The sequence below is a fragment of the Tupaia chinensis genome, unplaced genomic scaffold (assembly GCF_000334495.1).
Source record: "Tupaia chinensis unplaced genomic scaffold, TupChi_1.0 Scaffold138619_1, whole genome shotgun sequence".
NCBI classification, from domain to species: domain Eukaryota; kingdom Metazoa; phylum Chordata; class Mammalia; order Scandentia; family Tupaiidae; genus Tupaia; species Tupaia belangeri.
This window is the reverse complement of record NW_006198512.1, coordinates 444,871-459,872: the sequence shown is the minus strand read 5'-3', so window position 1 is coordinate 459,872 and position 15,002 is coordinate 444,871. Positions and strand designations below refer to the sequence as shown.

Sequence of the window (15,002 nt, the reverse complement as noted above, 5' to 3'; positions counted from 1 at the left end):
GCTTGCAGGAAAGGACAGGGTGCTGTTAAGTCATAAACCCTTTTTAGCCTTAATTTTCAACCACTGTTTTTTTTTTGTTTTTTTTTTTTTTTTAATTGGCATCTATGAAACAGTTTCAGCAACTCTGAGTAACCCTATCTGAAGTTACTGTTTGAAGAAAAACCCCGACATTGCACCCATCACACAAAACCCACGGGGGAGCCTAAGAGCAGCCTCCTCCTCCCATTCCCTGAAGTCACTTGATAAAGTTCTCCATGTCCTCTGTCTGCAGTGTTCATTGTTTGAATTTCAAAAGCAATACTCTTAACTAAAAATAGTGAAAACCTACGGAAATGACAAGATTAAGAAAAATGGCTCCTGTCGCCTGCTTCTCTACATATTCTGTATCACCTAGAAATAAATGTTATGACTATTTCTGATAATGTTCAACTTAAGGTTTAAGTTGTAAAACTTTCCTTAGAACTTGTTTCTGTTCATGCTAATATAAAGTGGGGTTCTTATAAAGTAGTCAAGTTGAAATATGACACTTTGAACTCACATGAGATAGGATCTTCATTTTAACTATTTCTTCTACAGGTATCCTAAGATTTCAGTTGATGCGAGTACCTCTATTCAAGAAACTTAAATTATCAATATTTCTTGGATTTTTGAGAGTAAAAAAAAGAAAGTATTTTCTGAAACTGTGTTTCAGACTGTTCACTGATATATTAAAAACTGTTAGCAGCTAATTAAAGATCACCAAGGGTTAAATACTGGTTCTCTGGCCCCTACTGAGCACAGCCTGCCAAAACATCCTCTCAGCTTTTAAATATTGCTCAGATGGTCTGTGTTTTTACTTCCAGGGGAAAATCGAGTTTGGTCCCACCACCAGCAGGCCGCGAGTGTGCTGCCGTGCGGTCACCTGGATTCCTGCACAATGAAGATTCTGTATTCTGCGCTTTTCCTGCTCCTGGTTGTGCCTCAGGCAGAGTCGGCACCCCGGGCTCAGCAGGGCTCCCGCGTTACCACTGATTATGGAACAGACGATTTTGAAGAAACCATATTTAGCCAAGATTATGAGGATGGAAAAAATATTAAGGTACTTTATTTTCTACTCTAAACTTAACCTTGTTAAATAGTGCCCATTTTAATAAATGTTTCTGTTTTACCTGCATGAATGTGACAGGAAAGGAGAAAGGAAAAACACTTTGAATGATTCAAACTAACTCATAATAATTGTTCTAAGATTGTATTTTGAAATATGCATGTCTCACAAATGAATAAACAGTGTTTACAGTAACCAAAAAATAAGATTTAAGGAAAACGAGACTTTAAGATGACCCTAGGGCCAGTTGTGATTTGTATGTTGGATAATGTGACATAATGCCCTATATTTGCATATTATAGTGACTCAGAAGAAAACTAGGAGAGGTGTCTAGCAGGAGAAATCAAGATGACTTATCAGGTTAAGGTTTATTACTTAAGAAAAAATGTGTTTAAGGAAATAAGAGTGCTATTATTTTGGAGACTGTAGCATTTCACAATACATTACATACCCCAACTACACATGCTACAGGAAAATGAAAATCAACCGAACACGGGCCTTTAAAAAAATCAGTTTTGACAGTTCAGATCCTCCATCAATTTGTATCACGGAACTAAAACTGTCACTGAGTTAACACTCACAGGGATGACTTTTATACCTCATCATTCACTCCTTCGCTTTATGGGAAAAGTAAGGACTTGTGGTTTTCTTGGCACACAAGTGAACACTGGGCAAAGAAAAATTAATAAAATACAGAAGTACCTGCTTCCCACTGGGTCTGTCTCCTACCCCCCCACCCCCCGACACACACACAGGGCAATAAGAAATACAGCCAAATATACAACCATATTGTTTCCAAAGTTATTCTCCACTATAAGTTAGATGGTAAACATTTTAAGACAGTCCAATTACAATTGCTTCTTTCTGCTTTCTTTTATTGTAGAACATAATGGGCAAATGTTGAACCAGTTCCTTTTGGAGTTAACTAATATGCTAGTAGCATTTTCACTCACAATTAAAACAAAAAGATAGGTATCACTCGTCATAGCTTCAAGTTTAAAACATAAAAAGAAACCCATAACATAAGCTGTTGGCTCATTCAGATGATTTGAACCTATCCATCAGTTATAAGAACATGTTCAAAATTCCCTGGTGCCTAATAAATTCAGAGATGATTTTCTCTCTGCTTCTCTTCGCAGGGCTTTAGAAGTTCCTCTATCTTTATGTAAATGCATAGAGTAAGATATTTATGGAATGAAGTAAAACTCAACAGGATTTATACAAATGTCAAGTGGAGGGAGGATGTTCAGCTCAGAGGGGAGACTAGGGCAAAGGGTGGCTTCAGAAGGGATACCAGGTGGCCATGCTTACCAGCACAGGAAGAGCAGGACCCCATGGAGACCCTGCAATCTTAATGGCAGGACATGTCCTCTCTGAGAATAAGGAAAGAGAGACCCTAACATTCCTGGAGTTAGCAGCCTAGCCTGGTGGTCTGGGTGGGACGGGCTGGAGTAAAGGGCTTCCAAGGGCCAGGGATTACTGGAGCCACATGTAGATATTGAAAAGCTTACCCCAGGGGGCCAGCAGGTGGTGTGGTGGTTAAGGTGCTGGACTCCCACATGGCCGACTGTGGTTTGAGTTCTGGACCTGGCGGCTGCTGTCCCACTTTCTCTGGTGAAAGCACAAAAGTACTTTTTTTTTTTTTTTTTTTAACAAAAGTAAAAAAGACCTGGTTCTTTTAGTAAGGAATTCATAGTCTGGAATGAAAAAAAGCTAAACAAATATTGACATTATGATTTCATGAGTGACAGAATGGAATAATGAATGAAACCTAATGGAACACAAAATGGATGCTGCTAACGGTGACTGTCAGAGGACAACTGCGGTCTGTGTCCCCCTGGTTTACAGTCAGACTTCATCACACCTGATAACGGGCTGTATTTTCCCAATAGGAAAAAAGAAAGATGGTAATACCTGGCGAGAAAAGTCTTCGATTACAAAAAGATGAGAGTGTAACACCGCCCCTGAAGAAAGAAAATGATGGTAAGTGTGAGTACTCTATCATCTAATTTTTTTCTCCAAGAAAGGAGCTTTTAAAAACAGCTGTAAAGGGGAACCAGCAGTTAGCGTAATGGCTATGTCGCTGGACTCCCATGTAGTCGACCGCGGTTCGTGTTCCGGACCCGGTGGCTTAAAACTCATGCCGGGCGCGTGTGCATGCGTGTCCAAGATCCCGAGAGGAGAATGGAGGAGAAGGGATTGCGGCGTGACCATCCCCCCTGGGGGGTGATTTCTCGCTATCTGTCTCTATGTCTCTCTCTGTCTGTCTGGCGAGCGCACACGCCCTACTGTGAAAATCTCTCCAAAACAAAACAAAACAAAACAAAACAAAAAAAACAGCTGTAAAGGAACTTCATTCCTTGTAGTAACAAAAAATTGCCTCAAGATATAGTAGATACAGGAATCAGCAGTTAGTGTAATGGCTATGTTGCTGGACTCCCACGTAGTTGACTGTGGTTCACGTCCCGGACCCAGTGGCTTAAAACTCACGCCAGTTGCATGTGCATGCATCCCCAAGATCCCGAGAGGAGAATGGAGGAGAAGGGACTGTGGCGTGACCATCCCCCCTGGGGGGTGATTTCTCGCTTTCTGTCTCTATGTTTCTCTCTGTCTGTCTGGAGAGTGCACACACCCTATAGTGAAAACCTCTCCGAAAAAAAAAAAGATATAGTAGATATGAATGGTGAAGTTTTATCTCCAACAATGACACCAGGAGGTGTACTGGGAGTGTGCATGCTTTGCTTTTCTACACGGCAAATGAATGGTACAGGTGCGATGGCAACACTCAGGAAAACCAAGGCTCGGGCCAAGCCACGCCTGCACCAGGTATTTGTTTCTGTGCAATCAATTCAAGAAATCCTGAGATAGTGATTATTTGTCAAGTGCAGCACACAGGCTCAACATAAGAAAAATAAGATATAATTCTTGCTTTCAAGGAACTCACAGAAGAAAAATGGCCACATGTATAAGTAACAATAATGTACATTTCAATGGAAAACTCATAAAGTAACAAACTATAAGTCCTACTTAGTTCCTATGTATTTCGTTTATTCTTGCTTTTTCATAGAACATTTTACATGGAAACAGGAAAATAAAATCAGCCACTGGTCTATTGCTATAATAAAATGAAAATGAACCAAAAGAAAAAACATGTTTAAAAACATTTAAAGTTTACTTATTTTATTTCTTGAATGAGAGATGCACCCTTGACAGGGTCTCATCACACCAACATCCTCCTTCCATCTGCCAGCAGTCAGGACAGGGGTACACATGCCCTGAATGTCTCAGGTTGACCCAGGAGTGAACCACGGTGTTCCATGTGGCTCCACCACTGCAGAGTGGTGCCCTATGGCTCCACCACAGCTGAGTTGTCTTTTTGAGAAGTAGTGCAATAAAAACCTTGAACAAATGTAAAGACATATCTTGTTCTTAGGGTGACTCAGGATCATAGGTGTCAGCTCTGCTAACTTTATAAATTTTAGACAAAAATTACCAATAATTTTTCTCATAAAGCTAGAAAAACTGACTCTAAAGTTCACATAGAAAAACATGCACAGAAGGACCAGCAGATGGCATAATGGTTACTTCACTGGACTCCCACATAGACAACCACAGTTTGAGTCCTGGACCTGGTGGCTTAAAACTCTTGCCAGGCATGTGCTTGTGCGTGCCCAAAATCCCAAGAGAAGAATGGAGGAGAAGGGTCTGCAGTGTGGCCATCCCCTGGGGAGGAGGGAGGATTTCTTTCTTTCTTTCTTTTTTTTTTTTTTTAAGAATTATTATATTTAAATTTATCTATTTATTTATTCATTTTTAATCTGACCAGAGAGGTCTCTCTCTGGTGAGAGAGAGAGAAAGAGAGAGAGAAGAGAAAGTGAGCTAGCAAGCCACCAGGTCCAGGACTCGAACCGCCATGTGGGAGTCTAGTGACCCCAACCACCACACTACCTGCCAGCCCCTGAGGGGATTTCTCGGTTTTTGTCTCTCTGGCGAGGCATGTACCCTACAGCAAAAAAATCTCTCTTAAAAAAAAAAAAAGAAAAAAGAAAGAGAGACCCATAGTTAGCATAATGGCTATGTCGCTGGACTCCCATGTAGTTGACCGTGGTTCGCGTCCCGGACCTGGTGGCTTAAGACTCACGCCGGGCATGTCTGCGTGCGTGCCCAAGATCCCAAAGAGGAGAATGGAGGAGAAGGGATTGTGGCGTGGCCATCCCCCCTGGGGGGTGATTTCTTGCTTTCTGTCTGTCTTTCTGGCGAGCGCACGTGCCCTATAGCAAAAAAAATCTCCACACCCCCCCAAAAAAAAAGAGAAGAAAGAAAGAAAAGAAAGACATGCATAGAGACAGGGAAACAGCAACCAAGGAACATGGTGAGACAAGACTTACTACACCTTAAAGCAGTCATATAGCTTCTCTACTTCAAAAGTGTGACACTGGTTCATGAATGGGCAAAAAGACTAGTGTAACAGAATGGAAAGGTCAGAAACAGAAATACACAGAAACACTTAACATAGAAAAGAAAATTCTGGGGACCAGCACTTAGTGTAATGGCTATGTCTCTGGACTCCCACGTAGTCGACCGCGGTTCGTGTTCTGGACCCGGTGGCTTAAAACTCATGCCGGGCACGTGTGCATACGTGCCCAAGATCTCAAGAGGAGAACGGAGGAGAAGGGATTGCAGCATGGCCATCCCCCCGGGGGGTGATTCCTCGCTTTCTGTCTCTCTCTGTTTGTCTGGCGAGCGCACAAGCCCTATAGCAAAAAAAAAAAAAAAAAAAAAAACAACTCTAAAAAAAAAGGAAAAAAAAGAAAATTCTAACTCAAATCATTAAGCAAAAATGGTATTTTTAAAAAATGGTGCGAGGGGGACCAGCAGACGGCATAATGGCTATGCTGCTGGACTCCCATGTAGTTGACTGCAGTTTGAGTCCCGGTCCTGGTGGCTTAAACCACACCGTGCCCATGTGTGTGCGTGTGTGCCCAAGATCCCAAGAGGAGAATAGAGGAGAAGGGATTGTGGTGTGGCTATTCCCCTGGGGGGCGAGTTCTCACTGTCTCTCTGTCTCTGTCTTTCTGGCAAGCGTATGTGCCCTATAGCAAAAACTTGTCCCCCTCCAAAAAAAAAAAAAATTGTGCTAGGAGAACTAAGCCATTTGAAAAGGGACATAATTAGAGCTATACCTTAGGCAGAAAAGGAAATTCCAAATAGATGAGGCATTTAAGTGTACAGAATGAAACTGTAAGTATGAGAAGATAGCCTGGCTGTAGGGTATCTCAAAATAGAGACTGTGGTGAAGATGAATAAACATGCCTCTGTGAAAATGAACTTGTGTACAGCTTAGCATGTCACACACAGATCACAAATGAAAACGGGGGGTAAGCAGTAATATGACAAAAAACTAATATAGGTTGAGCATTCCTAACCCAAAATCCAAACTACAAAGTGCTCCAAATTCCAAAAGTTTCTGAGCACCAATATGATGCCACTCATAGAAAATCCACATGACCTCTTGTAATGAGCTGCAGTCAGAATTCTGCAACAGAAAAACACCGTGGGGCCAGCAGGTGGCATGGTGGGTAAGGATTGGACACTCCCACACAGCCGGCCACAGTTGGCGTCCCAAACCTGGTGGCTTGGTTTCTCACGTTTCCCTCTGTGTCTTTCTATCTCTCAAATTTAAAAAAAAATGAATAAAAAAAATGAAATAAATAACTCTTTTTAAAAAAACAAAAAACACCATGTAAAGTACCTTCAGATTATGTGTCCAAAGTGTATATGAAGGTACAACAGGTGGCGTAGAGATTAAAGTGCTGGATCCCACATGGCTGACTGAGTGGTCTGAGTCCCAGATGTGCTGGCTTAAGAGGTTTCAGGTGGGCTCATGTCCAAGAAGAAAGTGGAAAAGGGACTCCGGTGTTGCCATCCCCCCAAGGGATGATTTCTTACTTTCTCTCTGGTGAGTGCACATGCCCTATAGCAAATCAGAACTGAAAAAGGAAACAAAAGTATATGTGAAATATAAATGAATCTCATGTTTAAATGTGGATCTTTACAGAGATTATATATATACCAATATTTCAAATCAAAACCCATCTGGCTCTATCACATCAGATTAGAGAGGCCCTATCCATAGTCTACTGTATAAGTAACTCCAGTAGAGTGGAGGCAGCTGAACACCACATGGCTTACTGCACGGTTTGAGTCCTGGACCCAGGGGCTTGGAAAACACACAGGGCATGGGTGTGTGCATGCCCAAAAGCAGTTACAACTCAGCTTGTCAACAAAGACCCAGGGGTGTAGGTGTGATTCTGTGCGCACAGGTGTGTATGATGGGGTATGTGTTTATGTGTCTATGTGTACATGTGGGGTCCACATACAGTGTTTAACGAATACAAGCTGTAGGTCTGCAGAAATTCTGTAGAAAGAAAAAGCACATGCACGCATGTGTTTCCTGGTTCCCTCTGATCAGGTTTCTGGCAGAGACCCCAGCAGCAGTGCAATGCACACACATACCTAGACCCTGGGTCCTAAGACCATTCTCCACTAAGAGAAACCAGTGTTTCTTGAAGAGAGAGCTGATTTCAGATTGGGGCAGGAAAAATGCCAAGATTGGTCTGGGACATCTAATCACACCAGAAAATAAGGACATTCTTAACAAATAATGGGGACATTTAAATAAAAAAAAATTTATTGAAATATATGAAATATCCACATAAAAATATGCTAATGATGTCAAAGACCTGTACACTAAAATCTAGGCAACATTGCTGACAGAAATTAAAGACCCCAAAACATGAAGAAATATATCTCATGTTCAAGGTCTGGAAGATGCAACACCATTAAGGTGTCAATTTTCGGGATCAGCAGTTGGAGTGATGGCTATGTCGCTGGATTCCCATGTAGTCGACCACAGTTTGAGTCCTGGACCCAATGGCTTAAACTCACACGGATACATGTGTGTGTGCGTGCCCAAGATCCCAAGAGGAGAATGGAGGAGAAGGGATTGCAGCATGGCCATGCCCCCCTGGGGCGGGTGATTTCTTGCTTTCTCTCTCTCTGACGAGTGCACGCGCGCTACAGCAAAAACCTCTCAAAAAAAAAAAAAAACAAACAAAACAAAAAACAAAAAACAAAACGATGTCAGTTTTCCCCAAGTTTACTTATAGACTCAACACAAGCCCACCAAAAATCCTAACAGTCTTTTCCCTTTTTTTTTTAATGAACAAGCAGATTCTAAAACTTACAGGGGAATATAAAGAACTTGGGACAGTCAAAACAATGCTAAAGAAGAACAAAGTTGAAGAATTTATACTACTAACAGCAACTTATAAAGGTGTAGGAATTAAGACATTGTGGTATTGGCATTAACAATGAAAAACAGACCAATGGAACAGAAGGGAGTCTAGAAGTTGGTTACACCATGTGGCCAGGTAGTCTTTGAAACGTGACAACACAGCACAACAAAGGAATAATAATCTTTTCTAAAAATGGTGCTGAGTGAACCACATAATCATGAAGGGGAAAGAACTTTGAACCTTCTGGTACCATGCTGAATAAAATGAACTAGAAATGGACCCCATTCCAAAACTTACAGAGCTTAAATTGCATGACCTCTAGAAAAAAACAAAGGATAAAATCTTGGCCATTGGCAAACATTATTTTCTAAGAATTATTTTATTTAATTTTATTCATTTTCATTATTTTATTTTAGTGAAGTTGACCGGAGAGCCAGAGAGAGAGAGAAGGAAAGTGAGAAAGCAAGCAGCCACATCTTGGACTCAAACTGTGGTCAGCCATGTGGGAGTCCAGCTGCCCTAACTACTATGCCACCCACCAACCCAGGCAAGCATTCTTAAAATACAACAGAAAAAGCATGAATGACAAAGGATCCAAAGGTTTGCTCATTAAATCTGAAATGTTTGTTCTTCAAAAGACAAAAACATTTGCAAAACAAAAATCTGACAAACTACTTTCATCTAGAATATATACTTCTAGAGTTAAATAATAATAATACAAAAGCATAATTAAAAGTAGGCAATGGATATGAACTGATACCTCACCAAAAAAAAAAAAATGTGGATGGCAAATAAGCAAATAAAACATGCTCAACATCATTTCATCATTAGGAAAACACAAATTAAAACACAAACACAAATTAAAACACAGTAAGATACCACAATACACATTACTTGAATGGCTAAGATTAAAAAGCCTGGGACCAGCAGTTAGTGTAATGGCTATGTCGCTGGACTCCCACGTAGTTGACCGTGGTTTGAGTCCCAGACCCGGTGGCTTAAATTCACGCTGGGCGCGTGTGTGTGTGTGTGCCCAAGATCCTGAGAGAAGAATGGAGAAGAGACTGTGGCGTGGCCATTCCCCTGGGGGGTGATTTTTCGCTTTCTGTCTCTGTCTCTCTCTGTCTTTCTGGTGAGCACATGCGCCCTATAGCAAAAACCTCTCAAAAAAAAAAAAAAAAAAAAAGAGTCTGACCATACCCATACAAAGCAACTGTAACTCATCTCTGCTGGTGGAAATGCAACATGGCACCATCCTTTAGAAAACAGTTTTCTGAACAGTTTTACCTTTCTTCAAACTATCTAGTGATAAATGATCCAGGTAAGAATCACCAGTGGATGCAAAATCTAGTGGACAAAAGTTTAATGACGTATCAGATATTAGAGTCTGTAAGTACTTCTTTCTAGAAGGTACCTATTGTTTACAAAATGAAAACTAGTAACTTCACAGATCAAGAACCAGCAGACACTCCTTGAACCAAAGGATCAGTGTCTCAGGAATAGAGCAGACACATTGTGTGTCTTGACACATGGCATTAGGGCAGGCTTCCATGATATCCTGCCAAAAAAGAGGAACTGAGACAATGGCTGGAGGGAGCAAGGGAAGTCCTGCACTTCTCAAAGTGAGAGCCATGAGGGACCAAGATTGAGGGACTGTCCAGGTTAAAGGAAAGAGGCATTAGTAACCAGGAGTGACCTGGGTGCGATGGGGCATGAGCAGCAGCTGTGTCGATGGCGTTGATTTTCAAATTAACAGTCTGCTTATTTACAGTGGTTTCTAAAGCCATTAGTTATTGGCAACAATCTGAAATATATTTCTGACATACCAAATTTGATAAATCAAGCTCAGATTTACCTTGACCCCTGCTGTATACATTTTTATTTAGTATTCAGATGAGGAAATGTAACTGTTGATCAATTCAGCAATGAAATGAGCACTGCTAAAACAGAATAAAAAGTGGAAGACAGCCAGCCAGGTGAAGTGGTATTTAAGGAGGCTGGATCTCACCTGGCTGACTGGATAGTTCAAGTCCCAGACCTGAAGGCTTGAAAAACATGCCGGGCACATGTGCATGTGTGCCCCAAATCCTGAGAGAATAGAGGGGCAGGGAATGTGGCATGGCCATGCCCTCTGAGGGATGCTTTTTCACTTTCTTCCTCTTTCTCTGGCAAGCACACACACCCATGTAGCAGGGGGAAAAATGTGTATGTGTGAATTACGGGTTCTAAAACAAAATTCTGTGTAGGTTCGAACACAGAGTAGGTCACTAGCTACTATGACTAAGCATTTTTTTCTGTTTTCATCTATGAGTCTGTTTAAGTACCTTCTCAAATTAGTAACACACTCATGGTCAGTAATTTTTGGTACTAGAGGCCAATGTTTTCAAACTACTATTTATATTCTATGCTTCTGTTTCTGCATCTAGAAATGCCCACATGCCTGCTGTGTGTGTGTCTAAGTGGCTCTGTGTACTGTGAGGAAGTGGACATCGAAGCCGTGCCCCCTCTGCCCAAGGAATCAGCCTATCTTTATGCACGATTCAACAAAATTAAAAAGCTGACTGCCAAAGATTTTGCAGACATTCGTAAGTTAAGTTTAAAAAACATACGGGTGTTAACTCATATGAGTATTTAACTTACATAAACACAAGTTTCTACTATCTGGAGAACGCCCCACACCTGGGGTGTCACTGTGAAGTATGTAAGTACGGTCCCCGCTTCAATCAAAAACTAGTGGTTTGCTGGTGAGTCTCCTTTCTATCCAGACAGCCTGTTTCTTCCCTGGTGACTTTGGTGTCTATGCTGACAGCCCATCTAACGGGGGCAATTGCAACCTCTCAATTTCAGTACTTCAAGATCTACCTGGCCCCACACCATGAGTAGCACCAACATAACTGGAAGTTTCTCAAATCACGACATTCTGCTTTCTGCCTTTACTACAAAAACAGAGAAACTGCTTTTCTTTACCTTAACTCATGGCTTTTAAACCTGGCTGCATAAAACCTAGGGAAGCATATTTAAAACACTGATCCTGGGCCCTGCTTCTCAGAGGTCATAATCCAGGAGTGGAGTAAGGTCCGAGTACCATAATTTTAACAAGCACCTTCTTGGATGCCTCTCATGTGAGACAGTGCAGAGGGCAGGGGCATCTAACCCGTCCCAGGTGGTAGGCACCCTTGGATTCTGGCTAACTTCGGGCTTTGTGAAAAGACCGTCAGAAGTCCTTATTTCTGCGGCACCCATGCCCAGCCCTAGGTCAGAACTTCTTGTAGTTTTCTACATGTCTATGTTGTCAAGTGCTTCTGAAAAATATGACACCAAGAGATACACACGGGTCGCACACACATGTGTCCATGAACTGTATCTGGGTTCGCACTGCACCGAGAGCTTCCCACTGGGTACTGTGGTGTGAGTCCTCTTTATCTGTGGGTTGCAATATCTGCAAATTCACCTACTTACTAAATTTATTTGTAACCCAAAAATGAACACAGGTTGTGTGCTTACGTCATTTGCAGATGTGTGCAGAGTGGCAAGAGGTTCGATTCCTGGACATGTGCATACCAGAGGAGGCAAATGCAGCAATGTGGTCTCCTGCAAGTGTCAGTTTTGTCCTTCCTGTTAATGGCTTGGCTGTGTAAGGCCTAGGCGCTCCCCAGTGTTCTCAAGTGCATCACTCCATGATGGGCCTCACAGAGAAAGTGCAGGCTAGGCTGGCACCATTTCGATGTGAGTGACGGCACATCAGTGAGTCAGCAACACACGCCGTACAAGGTGTCTTCAAACAAAACTACACGCACAAGGCTGCACACTGAGGGGCTGCTGAAACATGAGCAGAGGCTCACAGGAACCTGACCTTGCACCTCCCCTAGGAGGGCGGGCTTAGCGTTTAAGGCCTTTAGAGAACAGGACTGACAGCCGAGAAGAAGCAGCACCTATACTAGCAGGGAACATTTCTGTCTTTATTGTTTTGAAGTAATAAAGCAGGGACTAAGAGAACATACATACTGTTACACTGTGACATGCTGGCAGAAAGCCCCAAAATATCCCATTCAATCAAATGCAATGCTTTCTTTACCAACAGGCAACAAGAACTCCTTTGAAGGTGCTACAGCATCCTGGTGGATTCAGAAAGGGAGGGAAACTCTATTACCTGACATTAAGGTCCCTTCTCAATCTGAAATCAAAAGATTCCAGTTAGTGTGAAGGAGCACCAGCAGGAGGTGTGGCAGTTAAGGTGCTGGACTGCCACATGGCCCATCACAGTTCAAGTCCTGGGCCTGGCAGCTTGAAAACCACACTGGCATATGTGCATACATGCCTTAAAATCCTGAGAGGAGAAGGGAAGAGGAGACTGTGGTGTAGCCATCCCACCCCACCCCGGGGTGGGGGTGTGATTCCTCACTTTCCCTTTCCCTCTGTTTCTTTGGCAAGTACACATGCCCTGTAGCAAAACCTAAAAAAAATGGAAAGGGTACCAGGGACAGGCAGAGAAATGCTCAGTGTTCATCCCACAAACCCTCACTGAGGTAGGGGCTGCAGACATGCTCCTAAGAGCCGAAAAATAAAAGGTGTCTGTGTGGGCATTAAACAAACACTTCTCTTCAGTTCACACCATGGACATTTAACTTTGTAATTTTTGTATTTTTTTTCCCTTAAGCTAATTTAAGAAGACTCGATTTTACGGGAAATTTGATAGAAGATATAGAAGATGGTACATTTTCAAAACTTTCTTTGTTAGAAGAACTTTCACTGGCTGAAAATCAACTACTGAAACTCCCAGTTCTTCCTCCCAAGCTTACTTTATTTAATGCAAAACACAACAAAATCAAGAGTAGAGGAATCAAAGCAAATGCATTTAAAGTAAGTATTTCATAATATGACTGAACACAAAATCAGTAATAATACGATAAAAGCAAGACAAACTTTAGTCTAGAAGTCAGTTTTTTATTACATTTTAAAGCTATTTTCACTTGATAAACAGCCATCCTGTGAAGTTCTTTCAGCTTCGGTTATACTGGCTTGACCTTTAACCTGTCTCACGGGACTCTGTCGCAGCCCATTTTCTCACTTGCTTACCAGCAAACACTTATTAAGAGAGACCTGGCTGACCCCTATCACAGCTTATGGCCTTCTAAAACTCAAAGCAGATATTTTTCTGTATTTCTTTTCCCTTACAATATTAACAATTAACAAATGCCAGAAAAACTGAAGTTCTGAAAGTAATTACTGAATTTAACTTGATTTACACTAAAAATAATCAATTCTTAATTTAAAAACACTAGACTGAAAAGCTGTATAGAGAGTTTCCTTTGAATTCCATGATGATACCTGTTGGAAATTTCTATACACAGAAGGAAATTCATTTTTTTTTTTGAGAGGTTTTTCGCTACAGGGCGCGCGCACTCGCCAGACAGAGCCAGAGACAGACAGAAAGACAGAAAGTGAGAAATCACCCCCCAGGGGGGATGGTCATGCCGCAATCCCTTCTCCTCCATTCTCCTCTCAGGATCTTGGGCACGCACGCACACGCACCCGGTGTGAGTTTTAAGCCACTGGGTCCAGGACGCGAACTGCGGTTGACTACGTGGGAGTCCAGTGACATAGCCATTATGCTAACTGCTGGTTCCCAGGAAATTCATTTTTGAATTTAGTAACTCAAGAAAATATTACATAAGGGAAGGGGAAGGTGACCTACTTGGTTCAGGTAGCCGCTGTGTGGGAGGACAGTCTATGGAAGTAATCGCCTCCGCCAGGACTCTGACAGCAAGGGCACCCAAATAAAAGGATGGGCTGCTACTGCGAGCCAGAATCGAACCTCACTCTAAAGGTGGGCTGTGGGCTAGCGGGCGGCATGGAGGTTAAGGTGCTGCATCCCACATGGCTGACTACACGGTCCAACTTGGACTGGATGGTTTGAAAATCACACTAGGTACATATGCATGCATGCCCAAAATCCTGAAAGGAGAGAGGACTGACATGGCTATCCTCCCTAGGGTGCTTTTTCACTTTCTCTTTTTCTCTCTCTTTGGTGAGCACATGTGCCCTACAGCAAAAAAAAAAAAAAAAGAAAAAAAGAAATTAAGAATTTAAATTGTCCCTATATGTGGATGATATGAGTATATAAATAGAAAATTTAGAAAATATATTTAAAAATACATATTTAATGACCACAGTAAGCTAGATAGCCTCAGCTAGCTGATACTTTATATTATATTCATTCTACTCACAGTTTCTTGCCTAAAGTCAAACACGTGTTCACAGATATGTATGCTTCAGCTGAACTTGCTCTTGAGAGTAGTTATATTGATAAGATATTTTATGAATCAATAAAATGTGGGAAAAAATAAAAAGGAATGGAAACAACTGCAGATACCAGAGATAGTGTGGAAGGGGGGTGGGAAATGGCAGAGAGTGAGAAATAGGGGAAAATACATAAACACACACACATGCACACATATATATGAAACAGGAAATAAAAAATTATTTGTTGATAATGTGTATGATTAAGCCACTATACAGTGTATTTGGATGAGAAATTGCATCTTGTATACTGTGATGATGTTAAGTGAATGAATGTAAAAAAAAATTAATTAATTAAAAAAAAAGAAAAAGAAAAGTGC

At 41.7% G+C, this 15,002-nt stretch overlaps 2 protein-coding genes across 3 annotated transcripts in view; one reads left to right on the top strand and one right to left on the bottom strand.

The window, feature by feature from the left end:
• Window positions 1-15,002, bottom strand: part of CENPP (centromere protein P) — a 273,851-nt gene that overhangs the window by 192,568 nt on the left and 66,281 nt on the right. The window lies entirely within an intron of this gene.
• Window positions 1-15,002, top strand: part of OGN (osteoglycin) — a 22,533-nt gene that overhangs the window by 1,413 nt on the left and 6,118 nt on the right. The window contains exons 2-5 of one of the 2 annotated variants that reach the window (XM_027765527.1): window positions 923-1,078; window positions 2,977-3,067; window positions 10,809-10,967; window positions 13,040-13,242. In XM_027765527.1, the coding sequence (XP_027621328.1) occupies window positions 923-1,078; window positions 2,977-3,067; window positions 10,809-10,967; window positions 13,040-13,242 (609 nt within the window). Of the gene's footprint in view, window positions 1-842; window positions 1,079-2,976; window positions 3,068-10,808; window positions 10,968-13,039; window positions 13,243-15,002 lie in introns of both variants that reach the window. The other variant, XM_006161459.3, reaches the window with a different exon arrangement.